A 14,507-nucleotide genomic window follows, 5' to 3' on the forward strand; every position below is an offset into this window, starting at 1 on the left:
AAATTGAATGAAGAATGGCGAAATAGCTGAAAAGAATGTGGTCGAAGTAGGCAAAACTTTAAGCATTCGCTCGAATGATGGAAGTTGTGTGGGCTTGAAGGATTGAGATTGATAAAATGTAATTTAAATAAAATAATTTTTACATGTCTTTTTCTTCTGTCTATTTATTTTATTTATACTTATTTGAATTTTAAATTTAAATAATGTACGAGTATTTTAAATTTTGCGAATGGCTAGTTCAAAGTTCTTGATATTGAAATTTGAAATTTTTAATTAATTAAAATAATTCAAAAATCATGCAAAAATGGACAACTGTTTTATCATTGGTTGATTTACATCTGACGTCATAGCGTTATATCTAGCACTTTGGGATGCCAAAATGCTTTGCTGTGTATGAAGCTTTTTTATTTTAATTATTTTTTTCATCAATCCGTGAAATCCGTGCATGGTTTACTTGAGAAAATTGCATAAGTATTTGACAGAGGGTTACGGTTTACGGTTATGCAAAAAACAAGCAACCTTATTTTTTATTTATCAATTAATAACTGCGATAAATTTCAATTTCATTTTCCAACATCGCACATACTTACTGTTCGAAGAGGAAGAGTAGAAAATACATATGCTCTAACAATAATTGAAGATGGGTACCTAACCTACTGACAATAAGTTATTTCAAATTATGTTAATGATGGTTATTTAAAAAAAAAAGAGTGAAAGAATTATTCTCAAATATGAGTATTGAGTATGTACTTATTCGTGAGAACGATGTACTCATGATTGCACGAAAGTATCACAATTAACATTCATGTTCGGTTTAGAGTATGGTGTTTGCAATCTTTATCCGTAGCATCGGTAATTTTATATCATAGTCTTCGATTTTAAATACTGAACAAATTTTTTTAGTGAAGTGAGGTGTGAGAATTGAAGTTGGTAATTTCATATGAAGTAATGATTAACCAGGGCTTAAAACCACCAAAACCAAATAAAACCACCACAACCATTGTTTTTCAAATTGGTTTTAACCACTACCACAACCATTTCAACTTCTTTCTGTACATTTCAAAAACAACAACAACAAAAAACCTATATGTTGGAAAAAAAATTGGATTGAAAAAAGAAAAAAAAAACCAAAACCACCAAATAGTTGTGTTCTTTGGAGAAAACCACAACCACAAGAACCATTTCAATTTTCAAATGTAACCATAACCAATAACAACCGATTCATGAAATGGTTATTTTTGGTTTCTGCAATTTTTTTTCAATTTTTTCAGACCAGTGATCGAAATTTTCTGTTTTTTGGTCTCAAATCAAACAATACTCGTACCTTAATTTGTTTTTTGGTAAATTAATTTGAAAATTCAAAAATTTTTTGATATCAAAACCACCACAACCACGAAAACCATTTGAAAATTTGAAATGGTTTTTCATATCAAAAACCACCACTACCTCAAAAAAAAGTATTATTACAAAGCCACAACCACACCATATTAAATAAAATTGAAACCATTTCAAAACCAGAACCAGAAAATACTGTGATTGAAAAACCAATTCAGAAACCATAACCAAAAACCATTATTTTTGAGTCCTTTAAAAACCACCTACCACAACAACCAATAAAATCCAAATGGTTTTAAGCCCTGTGATTAACCTTATTTAATTAAGAAAATGATGAGATTTCTGACGAATGTTGAAAATTGTTTATTTTACCAGTTAAATATCGAAATCTCGAAAAAGAATGCATAATGTGCAATTATTTAGTTTAGTATTATTGATCGTTGATTGTTGATTCGTTGTATTTGAATATTATTATATTATACCTACCCTACATATTATAACTAGTATCGTGTTCGTAAATGAGCACCAGAACAACACAAATTGACGTATAAAATAATAGAGTTGAACTTGGATACCTCAAAGATGAATAGAAATGGATCTTACATCTGTTACCGTAGATTTCGAGTTGTAATAGCAAAATATTACGCGTTGGGTTCGATTTATTTCAGTTCAAAAGAAATGAAAATGTTTTGAGTGAATTGACGCGTTTTTGATCTATCCAAGTTATCCTAGTTCTATTAGGTATTTATCTCTTCTAATTTGTTTTTAATTTTTTGAAAACTTTTAGTATTTAAACCAGAAAATTAATCTTCTTCGAACGAAAAAAAAAATGGGTTGGAAAACCAAAAACTGGTAGAAGTGAAGTGATAATATACCGATTGATTCTTCGTAGTATAAACTCAACTTCCAAACCTAAACCGACAACTGAAACTTTATATTGGAAACTTTGAATGCGCAAATTAATAATATTTAATAATGAATTTTACCATTTCCATGTATCAATACTCAATAGTGACTTTCAAATGCAAATTTTGCACCGAACTTGAAACTGAAAAGAAAACGAATACTGAAAATTGAAACCTAAAACAAAATCTTCAGTAGTTGATCAATTTTATCATATTTGTATGTATTATTTATAGATGAATGATTAAATAATTTGTCATTTTGATGTGGAACATGAGAATAATAAATTAATTCGATAGTTCGTTCTGCTAAAATATTACTCATAAAAAAAAATGCTTCTGATTTTTTTAAAAAATAAAAATGAAAAACTGAATGTGCTCCACATTAAAGGTGTCGCGTCTCAAAGTACTAAAACTAACGTTCATATTTTCCACATTTTGGATGAATCATGATTGGCGATGATAATCACACGGATCAAGATCGAGAAAGATTAGTTCGGTATTTATTTCTATTGTACGTCGAAGCTGATGTACGAGATCTTTTTATTTTGTTTAATTGTTGCGTAGTTAACAATTTAATTAATTATTCGTAATAATTAAAGCCCCGTGTTTGCGTTCGTTTACGTGTTTTGTGTGTTTTTGTGTCGGTGTATCGGTAAATGGTTGTTGTGTTAGTAAAGTGTTAGAAGGAACGCGCATGTCGACGAAAAAAATATAAGCGAAGCGATACGCTATCAGTAAACATGAACGTTATGCATTAGTCGTTCAAATAGTCCTGTTGCTTTTAAACTGTCGATGTTTTGTAGTGTTTTGTTCAAATGCAACGATATTATAAATAATTCGCCGAAAGTGATGCCTTTGGCCGGACTACACGATAATTTAGATCCATGGCAGCGAATACAAATAAAAGAAGAGGCCGAGGTAATAATGTGTTTTACTCGTTCTCGTTCTAAAATACTTAATAATAATAATTATTATCGTAGTACGTGAAGTAATTATCAATTTTCTTCTCATTTTACGTGATCACTACCGCTTGGCAGTAGATAACGATACTGTTCTCTCTAGACTGATGAGGTAGCTGTATCACAATGTCGCTTATTATTATAATAATATCATTTTATTCATCGCATTGGTTTGAGAAATACTTGAAAAGACGAGTCATATCCGATACGATGGTCTTGGGATTAGAATTTTTTCCGGTATACTACTCGTATTACACGGAACTCAATGAGAATCTACTCGTAGTAGTTATGGAAAACTTCGTTGATGTTTACGATAGCTTTTGTTTTACAGTAAACGATGTGGCGAAGTCGATCAGGATAATGAAGATTTCGTCTTCATCTGTATGTATCGGTTTCTTATTCATCCTTATTATTGTCGCCTTGTCGTTTTTTATATCGTTTCACTTTCTTCGTAAGCACTTCTCCGGCAACAGTTTTCCTCGTACTCGTTTGGTCTCATCTGTCAAAGGAACGCTTTTACTCGTAGCTCCAGCTCGCTTGTGTATACCTACTTTTGCGTGTAGAATGTTTTTTTTTCCCTCGTCCATGTAGAAGCTTTGTAGAGAAATATTCGTTTGTTCGAAACTAATTTACCGTGAGAATTCATTGATTTGTATTGTTTTTTATGTTTGGCTATTCGAGTGGAATCGATGAAAAACTGAAAAATACGCTGTTGCGACTTTACTGGCGAAGAAAAAATATCGAAAATTCGATAATAAACGTCTTTCGAAATGCTTACTCGTATAATTTTTTCTATACCGGCTGGTAGATGTATTTTCCCCTTTTTTTATTTTTCTTTCTCCAACTTTTTGATGCCCTTAACGTAGGATGTGCGTGTGTTTATCATATTTTACTTATTGTGCTGGCGAAATTATGTCAAAACGCGAGTTCGAGTATAGATAATGAGCTAATGAGATGTATGAAAGTTTCTCCAGTAATTGTTTCAAATTTGAGAAATTTGAAGGAAAAAAACGACTGTTTTGAGAGCGATTTTTGAACTTGTTTTCACTAAGCATTAATTTATGCGAGCGAAGTGAATCTTTGCGAATAATTTCTTCAAAATTAATCTTCGAAAGAGGTATGATACGAGTATAACGAGCAGTTTTTCAGCAGGAAATCGTATGATGTGTCTAACGATTCGCAAATCGCAAGTTGACTTTTCTGAAGCTTCCAAATAGTTTTCAAATTACTCCCTAAATTTCAAATGGCTCTGGAGGTATGAAAAATGAATTTCCAAAACTGTCCAGAGGGTCTACAATGAATGTCGGGAAATATTATGAGTTGTAAAGTTCATTTTTTGGACACCCCCCCCCCCCCCCCCCCCACCTAGATGAATGTGAACACTCGCTGGAGTCTCGAAAATTCAAAATTGTACTGTCTGGCAACTCGCTCGAAACAGGTTTGGCGTGATTTGTTCATTTCTGCAGTCGACATTTTGTTGAATTTTTTCCAAAAATTTTCCATGATCAGCATCGAGTATAAAATCCTTTTTTTTTTGCTGAAAGTTGTACTTTCTCTCAAAAAAATTTCAAGAAGCCTCATTTTTTCACAAAATGTCTAAAAGTCTCACTTTTTGCCAGCAAAAATTGTCCAAATTGTCAAGAATAGAAAAAATTATCGCTTTTTTGACAAAAATTGCAATAACGTATCATTTTTCTGCCAATAATTTACAAAACGTCTTCTTTTTTGCTAAAATGGTAAAAAATTTTGCTTTTTGCCAAAAATTGTCAAACCTTTTGCTTTTTAGAAAAATTTCTAAAAAATCATACTTGAAAAAAAATTGAGTATTCAAATATTGAGCTTTTTTGCAAAAGATTACCAAAAAGTGGCAATATGGTCCAACTTTTTTTGGCGTAAATTACGAAAAAATATAATTTTTTGACCGATAGGTAATTATTGTCAAACAGGCGTACGTTTTGCTAAAATTGTAAAGTCTTTCTTTTAAACAAAATCTCGTTTTTTTTTTTTTTTTTTTTTTTTTGCAAAGTGCTTTCCACTTAGTATCCAAGTCTTTTTTTTTCAAAAAGTTAGCCAAAAGTCTCGCTTTTTGCCAGTAATTGCATAATTCTCACTTTGTTGCCCAAAGTTGTCAAAAAACTCGCTTTTTTAATTGAAAAATTGCTAAAAAGTTCACTTTTTTGACAATAATTGCCAGAAAGTTTTGCTTTTTGCTTTTGCATTTTAATTAATAAACGAGAAGTTCTGGTTTTTTCGATTATTTTTTTCTGCATTAGAATGTTTTGCTCGTGTTTTGTCACTTTTTCAGTTTCTTTTTGGTTATTTTTTATGGTTACTAAAGTTACTTTTTTTGGAAAAAAATGAAAATGATCTCCGTTTTCAACCACTTTTAGCATGAATTTGTGTGTTTTTTTCTTGTTTTTCCTCAACTCTGTACCTCACTTGTGTAATCTCCTCTCCCCCCCCCCCAATCGAAATTTTTTGTTGATGCACTTCCATTTTTTGGAACATTTAAAAAAAATCTGGAAAATTGGGAAAATTATGGATGGAAAAACAAAATGTGAACTTTTTTGACTCGACCACTCCCCCCTCCCTTTCCCCTTTTCTCCTTCATAGGATGAGAAAATATGCGCGGATTTTGAAGAAGTTGTGGAATATTGAAGTACGTACTCTGGTGTGCTGTGCCGAAACTCCCGTTCCCTGTGGTTTTTTTTCCAGGGGAAGGGAAGTGGAGGGGGTAGACTTGGAAAGCCTGTACCATCTTCCGTATTTTCATTCGAACGAGCATTATTCGAAAGACCGAAAAAATTTGAGAAAAACAAGGAAGCTAAATTAACCGCGTCGTCGTATTAAAAATACACCGAAGAGAATAAGCATTTTGTTATTGTTACTCGGTGCACGGAAACTTATAAAAACAAACTATTAGACGAAGGAATAAAGTGGCGAACGATGCGGCTGCGAGTGCGACCCCGTAAAGTCGAAAATTTTTTGTACGGAGAGGCGAAGGCGAAGATAGCTGTTGGTAAATGTTTACGCAAGAATGTGAGAACTCGGTTGAACTGAGTGTTGGGTGAAAAAAAAAAGAAGCGAAGGAAAAGAAAAAAGTAAACCTTTTCAATTAAAAACATGGCAACGCTACGGTTAGCTCTTGGCTGCCAACAACGTCAGCTATTCGTTATCGTATAGTCGTTGATACTTCAACTTCAACAGGTAAACGAAGAAGATTATATCGCTCAGTCGGACTACTGAACGAACTACGACGACCACGACGACGTGACCGTATTGAAATCAAAGTTGTACGAAACCTTAGAAATGTCTTTGGTTTCGCTGTTTGGCATTGACGTGGTTAATTTTTCCGTATTGCAATATAAAAATGACTTACAATGCGCGGAATAGGAAACATGGACGAAATAGGCTATGTTTTTGAGCATTTGTTGCTAACTCCTTCGCTTCCTCTCGCAGGCTGAAATTTTAAGTAAACGAAATGCTTTTGAAAGCGGAAACGATTCTCGAACGAATCAAAAAGTCAACCGACGACGACGACGCCTCGAAGATTATAAATCTTTCGTAATCCCTGGCCGGGAAACTACATGCTGGCCATTATATACTTGTAGGTAGGTAGCATTGGCATTATTCATCCATTTGCGAAGAGATGAATCGAAAACGAATTCCGGCATTTAGATTTCTGCATGAGCGTTGCTAATGGCGTCAAAACAATAGCGTAGCATGGCATAAGCTGCACGAATACCAAAAGCTTTATGCCGAATGAAATATTAAAGCTGGCTGCAGGTATAAACAAGCTGTATATTGTACGATGTAGCAGTCTAGCATTCGACCATCGTTATAATGCTGTTATCAGAAACAAAAGCGTAAATTTTCAATCAAGCGTTGTGAAAGCGTAGCTCGAACGTATACCATACCTATTACCTATACCTACCAAACGCCAATCCGTGCTAATTATACGATAATTAAACAGGAAATACTGTAAGTAGGTATACCCGACTACTGCCCTTCTGTGTGCTAGTACATTATGAGCTTTCAAACCGAGTGAAAACAAACTCGATTCAATATACGGTATCTGCGTTTTATGTACTTAGTCTAGTCCAGATGGAAATTCGTGTGAGTTTTCATCTCACGTTTTGTGTTGAAATTCAAAAATTGCAGTCACGAATGATCGTTCTCAAAATATTTGAGTAGGTAGGTACGAGTTGTGGTTTATCAAGTTTTGGGAATCAACCAGTAAAGTTAAAATTGATCTTTGAAATAAATTTGAATCAAAAATGGGGAAAAACAAAATTGCACCAAATGAGCCCGAATAGCTAAACCGTTTGTACCTCATTTCCGACCCCCCTCCCCTCCTTCGATTAAAAACCGGTTCGAACGGTTTCGAGCAGTTCTGGAGGCTCCAGTAGATTTTTGAAAGTTAAAATTTTATCCAATGAGTTTGGAACGAGCATTTCAAAACAGCCGAGACCTCACTTAGCATCGCGCTTTGCGCATGCGCGTGGACTTGCCATAATATTCTTATCCTCATGTACGTGTATATTTTCATATTTTCAACTATTTTTCATCTTCGATAATCGTTTTTTTGCAAAATGTTTTTAAAATGTAAGTATTTTTTACCATATGAATGTTTCGTTAGGCCGGTGTTAATCTGTTTCTGTTCCATATGTTGTAAATCATTCGCCCATCATAGCAGCTTAAGACAGAATTCTGAATTCTGATCCTTCAGAGATTAATTTTTGATGATCGACTCTTCATTTCTATTTCAGACTACTAATTTTTAATTTTATATGTATGTTTTGTCGTTTTATTTTAAAAATGAAAACTATTTTTTTTTCAAATTTTTAATGTTTCAAAACCACAACATCACATTTTAATAAGAAATTCAACATTGTGAATTAGGAATAGTATAGACACAAATGCACTCTTACTTTTCCGTTTGGGTTTAGTTTAGGTAAATGATTATCCTTCATGTGTCGAATGAGGATTTTTTTGTTGGAACATTCGAATCCACAATGGTCACAAATGAACGTTTTCTTCTCATTTTCGATTTCGGTTTGATGCGCCTTTTTCTTGTGACGACTTAGCTGCTATGATGGGCGAATGATTTACAACATATGGAACAGAAACAGATTAACACCGGCCTAACGAAACGAAACATTCATAATATGGTAAAAAATACTTACATTTTAAAAACATTTTGCAAAAAAACGATTATCGAAGATGAAAAATAGTTGAAAATACGAAAATATACATATACAGGAGGATAAGAATATTATGGCAAGTCCACGCGCATGCGCATAGCGCGATGCTAAGTGAGGTCTCGGCTGCTTTGAAATGCTCGTGATTGAACGTGATTTCAAGCCATCCTGGAAACTCCAGCGATATTCTGGAGATTCCAGATTCTCGAAAATTACTATAAAAATTGTTACCATTTTTTCAAAATTGATTTCTGACACAAGGTGTTTAACAGATCATGCATTTGACAAAAAATTGCAGGGAAAAAAATTTAAAAATCGTAAAGTGTGATTTGATTAAACAAGTTTTTCATATTTTGACAAGTAAAAATTATGATTTTTTTTCCTTCAAAATTGTACTTTTTACCCAAACCCAAACATCATATGGTTTCTCAGTCACATTTCTCCCCTTCCACCTTCCCTCAACTCCCAAAAAAATCAAAACATCTTAAGTTATATTTTTCACCGAGAAAAGATTTTTTTAAAGCGAAAAATATGTATTTCTTCTTACTAAAATGGTCACATTTTGTACACAGGGCGTTCCGAGAATCGTATGCCAAAATTCAACTGTAGATCGTCCTCGAGAAGACGAACAAAAAACGTTATTACGACTGGTTGCCTATTTTGTGAATTGAAGGAGCCACGTGCCTCGCAAAAATCGAAATTTACTCATTTTTGAAAAAAATCATCAAAAATAAGGAAATGTTTGAATCATTCATGATGCCCATAACCCATAGTACTCGAGTAGACGAACAAAAAATATTATTATGACTGATTGCCTATCTTCAAAATTGAAGGGGCAAACTTGATTCAAAATTTCCAAATTTGTAGTGCCCTAGATTTTGAAAATTTCATATTTTCAAATTGTGTTGGCCCCTTCAATTTCGAAGATAGGCAATTTCTCATAATAACTTTTTTGTTTGTCCACTCAAATACTATGAGTTAGTGGAGTCACTGAAATGATCCAAACATTTTCTCATTTTTGAGGAATTTTTCAAAATTGGTACATTTTTGGCCAAAAATTGTTCAATTACTTCAATTTACAGATGGTAAGAAAATGTCTGCTTCATTGAAATGACTTCAGTAATCCATAGTGCTCAAATGGACGAACAAAAAATATTATTATAACAAATTGCCTATCTTCGAAATTGAAGGCGCCAAAACAATTTGAAAATTTGAATTTGAAGCATCCTAAATTTAGAAATTTTGAATAAAGGTTGCTCCTTCAATTTTGAAGATGGGCAGTCTGTCATAATGATATTTTTTGTTCGTCTACTCGAGTACTATGTGTTATGGGCATCATTTAAATGATTCAAACGTTTCCTTATTTTTGATGATTTTTTCGAAATTAGTAGTATTCGATTTTTGCGAAGCACGTGGCTCCTTCAATTCACAAGATAGGCAACCAGTCGTAATAACGTTTTTTGTTCGTCTCCTCGAGGACGATCTACAGTTGAATTTTGGCAGACGATTCTCGGACATCCTGTATTATTCGAAATTAATGGTAAGTAATTTTTTCAACTAAAAATGTCGCTTTTTCACTAATAGTTGTCATTTCCCGCTAAAAAATATTGCTTTTTTCTCGCTGAAATGAGAATTTTTGTGATTTTCTACTGAACATTATTACATTTTTTTCACACAAAATTGTCTTTTTTTTACTAGGAAGTGATTGGGTGAATTTCAGCTTTCTAACTGCTGTGTAGGTTGATATTTTGTGAAAATTTTAGCTTTCAAAAATCAACTAGAGGCTCCAAAACTGCTCAAAACGGCTCGATATGATTTTCAATCGATTGTGTGTGTGTTGAGGGGCGGGGGGGGGTTGGTCGAAACATGGTATGTAGCAGACCTCAGCTTTCCAAGTTAATTTTTAAAAATTCACCAAAAATGGAAAAGTGCACTTCGGTCCCTGAAATTTTAGTGGTTTAGCTCCTTCTGGTTCAATTTTTTTTTACCAGTTGGGATGCACCCCCTCCCCCTTCCTCCTTGTTAGCCGAATTGGAAGTCGATCATGAAGACTCATTCCGAGGACCTGATAGACCCTCTTCGTACGTTGTGTACAAATAAGAGTGATATTCGTTTTTCTGTATGGCGTATTAATTGTGGATACTCGTACAGAAAGGTTATTTGGCCCTTTGAAGTGAAACAAGTTCTCAATGAAGTGTGCAAAATTACATTTTTAATTCGAATATTTGCAGGAATGAGGCGTTTCGACTATAATGGTAGTATTTTTAATCGATGAAATTCGGTATTAAAAGAGTCAAGTTTTTCTTTTCAACTTCCCATCTCTGTTTAGCAAGATTTTTATGCTTTGCTTGCGTATTGGTCTATTGGTTTTTCTACTCGATGAATCTCTAAATGAAATTTCACCCTCTTATTCTCCTCTATAGCGTTCAAAGTAAGGCTACGTGTTGCGTCATCGTTATTCGTCGTGTCGTTATTGCAAAATTATTAGAGGAGAAAAAAATTCTCTTTGTAAACAGCGTATTCCTGTAACTTCTTCGTTCATTACCTTATGGTAAATAAATATTAGTTATAAGCACCGCAGATATTTACCTATTCGTCATACGAACTTGGTTTATCGAGTAAAAGTCGCTTTGATGTTATTCCTATGTCACTTCACGTCATACTATCATCAACAATCTGTTATTAACTTGCTACCTACAGGTAGCTATCTATGTATTTTGAGGAGCTATCCACCTACGTAATTGAATTCATCGTTATAAATCCATTTTCAAAGGAATTGAACTACAAAAGCCACAAAAGATGCACTACGAAGTACCTATGTACATGTAGGTAGACTTACGAAAGCAAAACGTTTGTATTTTGGAGCATCAAAAATTACGTTCAAATGCGAAAAAATTTTAATTTTTTAATAGAAATTTTGAAGAAGAAAAATTGCACAAAACCTATGATATTTCATAGAATGAAAAATTTTCAGAAATTTATTTTTTCAATCAGAAAGCTGAAAAATGTGCATATTTTAGGGTTTTAACAATTCAAACTTGAATGTTTTGGGAAATCATTCAATTGGTACATAATATGTAATTATATTATGCCCAAAATCTCAGGTTCCTGAAATCCTGAGCACACTATGGCTAACTTCCATTTACCCTACAATTCATATAACACCAACACGTTACTGTATGTATAAATTGTAAATATTACTACCCTGATACACTTTTATGGCAAACCTAGTTTCTGTATATGACACGTATGCTTACAATAATTGGAATACTACACGTTTAGATAGGGGTAGATTTATGTTTTTGAGACTACAGCGGTGGAAAAAAAACGATATTGCTCAAACGGCATCGCATTATCGGATAATTCCACCAATGTAACGCGGCGTTTTACAGACCAGAGAAGCTTTTAACGAGCAGTGTGAGCAATTAGACATTGACAAGGGTTCGTGTTCTGGTACGTTTGTGAATTTCAAGCCTCATTTGGACTGTTCAATCACGGATTACGGTTACGGAACGTCCATCAGACGATGTAATAAATACATGTAGTGTAGGTACTACTGCGTATAGTGTATACCTAGACCTCCGCTATAAAATGTAAAGGATAGGATTAGTTGCGGAAAAGAAGAAAAAAAAACTAGCGAATTGTACCGACGACGAGTGAACGAATGAGAGTGAAATTTCACCCTCACTAGCGTCTACAGTGTTCTGTATCTTCATCCGATAGGGCATTCGACATATGTTGAAATTGAACGATACGAAATGGTAGGGTCTGAACAAATCCTTTTATAAGTCTAATTAAGTATTAACTAAATTCTCGGATGTGATAATTTGGGATTCTGTTTCGGAAACTTTTCTGTGTCCGACATTGTTTGTTCTCAATTAGCGAATGATTAACATTTTAATTTTTAAAATTACATACCTCCCTTTTTTTCTTTTTTTTTACAAAATAATGTTTAAATTTTCAACAAATTCAATGTCTCGTTTTTTCGGCAAAAATTGCAAAAAATTCTACTTTTTTACCAATAATTCTCAAAAAGCCTTGCTTTTTGCTGAAAACTGTCAAAAATTCTCGCTTTTAAAAAATTTACAACAATTTTCGTTTTTTAGAAAATTTGTCTCAATTTTTGGAAACGTTCTAATAAGTATTCTTTGTCCACAATCACTTCTTCGAAAGTTTCCTAAAATCAACCAAAGAAGCTGCAATTTCTCTAAAAAGCTCGGAAAAATTTTGATAGAACTGTTTGTCTTTTCACTGAAAATGTTATGCATTTTGATGAGTCGCATTGCACTTTTTCAATCCTGACCTTATTTTGGGCTCAAAATTCGTCGAAATTGCTAAAAAAAAAAAAATGATACATTAAAATTTTTGATTTTCTGACGCAATTCTAACTGTTTTGGTGGGTCGCGAGATCACTTTATTGAAATTCCAAAAATCACTTTCCAGTTTTGTTCTCGAAATTCTTCAAAATTGGCTAAAGAAGCACCGCTGTATTAGTCCGGCATATGACAATAGGAGTAATTGCACCCCCTCCCCCCGCTGATCTTCCGGGACAACTTTTTCCTAAAGGGGACATCCGGGACATCCTAAGGAACATTTTAAAGCAAACTTGCCCAACAAAAAGTTGGCCTTACTTACAAAATGGCGGCCATTTTGATTGACAGATCAGCCGAAATCGCAGATTTTGCGTTTCAACACGTGGCACGAAATTTTTCAAACCTTACAAATGTAGATCGAAAGATCATGCAAAAATTTATCAACGGTCAAAATTTCAAGTGCCAAAGTGCGTTTTTCGATTTTTGGTGAATTTTTGAAAATCCAATTTAGGCCAAAAATGAGGGAAAAAATCAAAATTTTACCAAATTGACCAAGAAAGCTGAAATTTGGGATATACCCTATTTTCGACGTGCCAAATCGATTGGAAACGGTTTCAACCCGTTTCGAGCAGTTCTGGAGCCTCCTACAGTTTTTTGAAACACGAAATTCCCACAAAATTCCATCAAATTGAAGTTGTAAAGCTGAAATTTATTCTAAGAACTAATTTCAATACGCTACGAAGTACTGCAGGTGAATTTCAAGTCGTTTTGGAGCCTCCAGCGACTGTTTTGAAAATTACTGGAGCCTCCAGTTCTTTTCAAAAAGTCGCTGGAGGCTCCAAAACAACTTGAAAGCCACCAGCACTCAACTTCAATTGGTAAGTAAGGCCAACTTTTTTTTGGGCAAGTTTGCTTTAAAATGTTCCTTAGGATGTCGCCGAAAAAAGCTGTCCCGGAGGATCGGCGGGGGGGGGGGAGGGTGCAATTACTCCTATAATATTGTCATATGCCGGACTATATAGATTTCTCTTTCATTTTAATTACTGCTAAGAGTATCGGGATGCATATCTGAAATTTTTTTGAACTCTCTAAATTTCACTGTTTCAAATTTAGAGAGAAGGAAATACCTACTCTCGTATTCTCTTGATTCGCCTTTAAGTGAATCTCATTCTGCCTGTGAGCTTATTCGGTCATCAATGTTGAGAAGAAGAGAGAGAAAAAAAACAATCGAACATAAAAATAAATGAATATCTAAAGTGGCTTCAACTGAATCGCTTTATCGAGTTATGAAACGAGTCTAAAAACTGATCTTTTTCACTCGTAAATCGATATCATTGTAAAAAAATTGGTATTTTTTCGACAATAAATATGAAAATGAGGCTAAAAATCGAATCTACTCGTATAATAGGAAGAAGGCGATAAAAATGCCGCCTCGTCCGGTACTCATATACAGGGTCTTGAGTAACTTCATAGCTAACATTCGCAGCAGGAGCACCTATAGCGATACGGTGAAGTATTCAGTGCAGGCACTAAGCAGTCGAGCCGGCAAATTTTCTATTATTATTCATAAGTTTTCCACCGAAATATGGCGATGGCGCTAGATGTAGCAGCCGATATGAGAATAGATGGGAGAGAAAGCGAAATCATTGTTTTGGAAAATTGAAAATATCGAGCAGCTTTAAAGCGGTACTATTCGGCACAAGTATGGGCGCTTTTACCGATACTTTGCACCTTTACCCCGTTGTACGAGTATTGCGCCAAAGTACGAACTTTGAGCTGCTGCACTGCTTGCTC

At 34.1% G+C, this 14,507-nt stretch overlaps 1 protein-coding gene across 3 annotated transcripts in view; it reads left to right on the top strand.

The window, feature by feature from the left end:
* Nucleotides 1–14,507, top strand: part of S6kII (Ribosomal protein S6 kinase II) — a 277,023-nt gene that overhangs the window by 114,176 nt on the left and 148,340 nt on the right. The window contains exons 1-2 of one of the 3 annotated variants that reach the window (XM_065369803.1): nt 2,728–3,158; nt 3,531–3,580. The exons of 1 other annotated variant lie outside the window; for it this stretch is intronic. In XM_065369803.1, the coding sequence (XP_065225875.1) occupies nt 3,125–3,158; nt 3,531–3,580 (84 nt within the window). In that variant the 5' untranslated portion in view covers nt 2,728–3,124. Of the gene's footprint in view, nt 1–2,727; nt 3,159–3,530; nt 3,581–14,507 lie in introns of those variants that run through there. One more of the 3 variants, XM_065369802.1, reaches the window with a different exon arrangement.

The sequence above is a fragment of the Planococcus citri genome, chromosome 5 (genome assembly GCF_950023065.1).
Source record: "Planococcus citri chromosome 5, ihPlaCitr1.1, whole genome shotgun sequence".
Lineage (NCBI taxonomy): Eukaryota > Metazoa > Arthropoda > Insecta > Hemiptera > Pseudococcidae > Planococcus > Planococcus citri.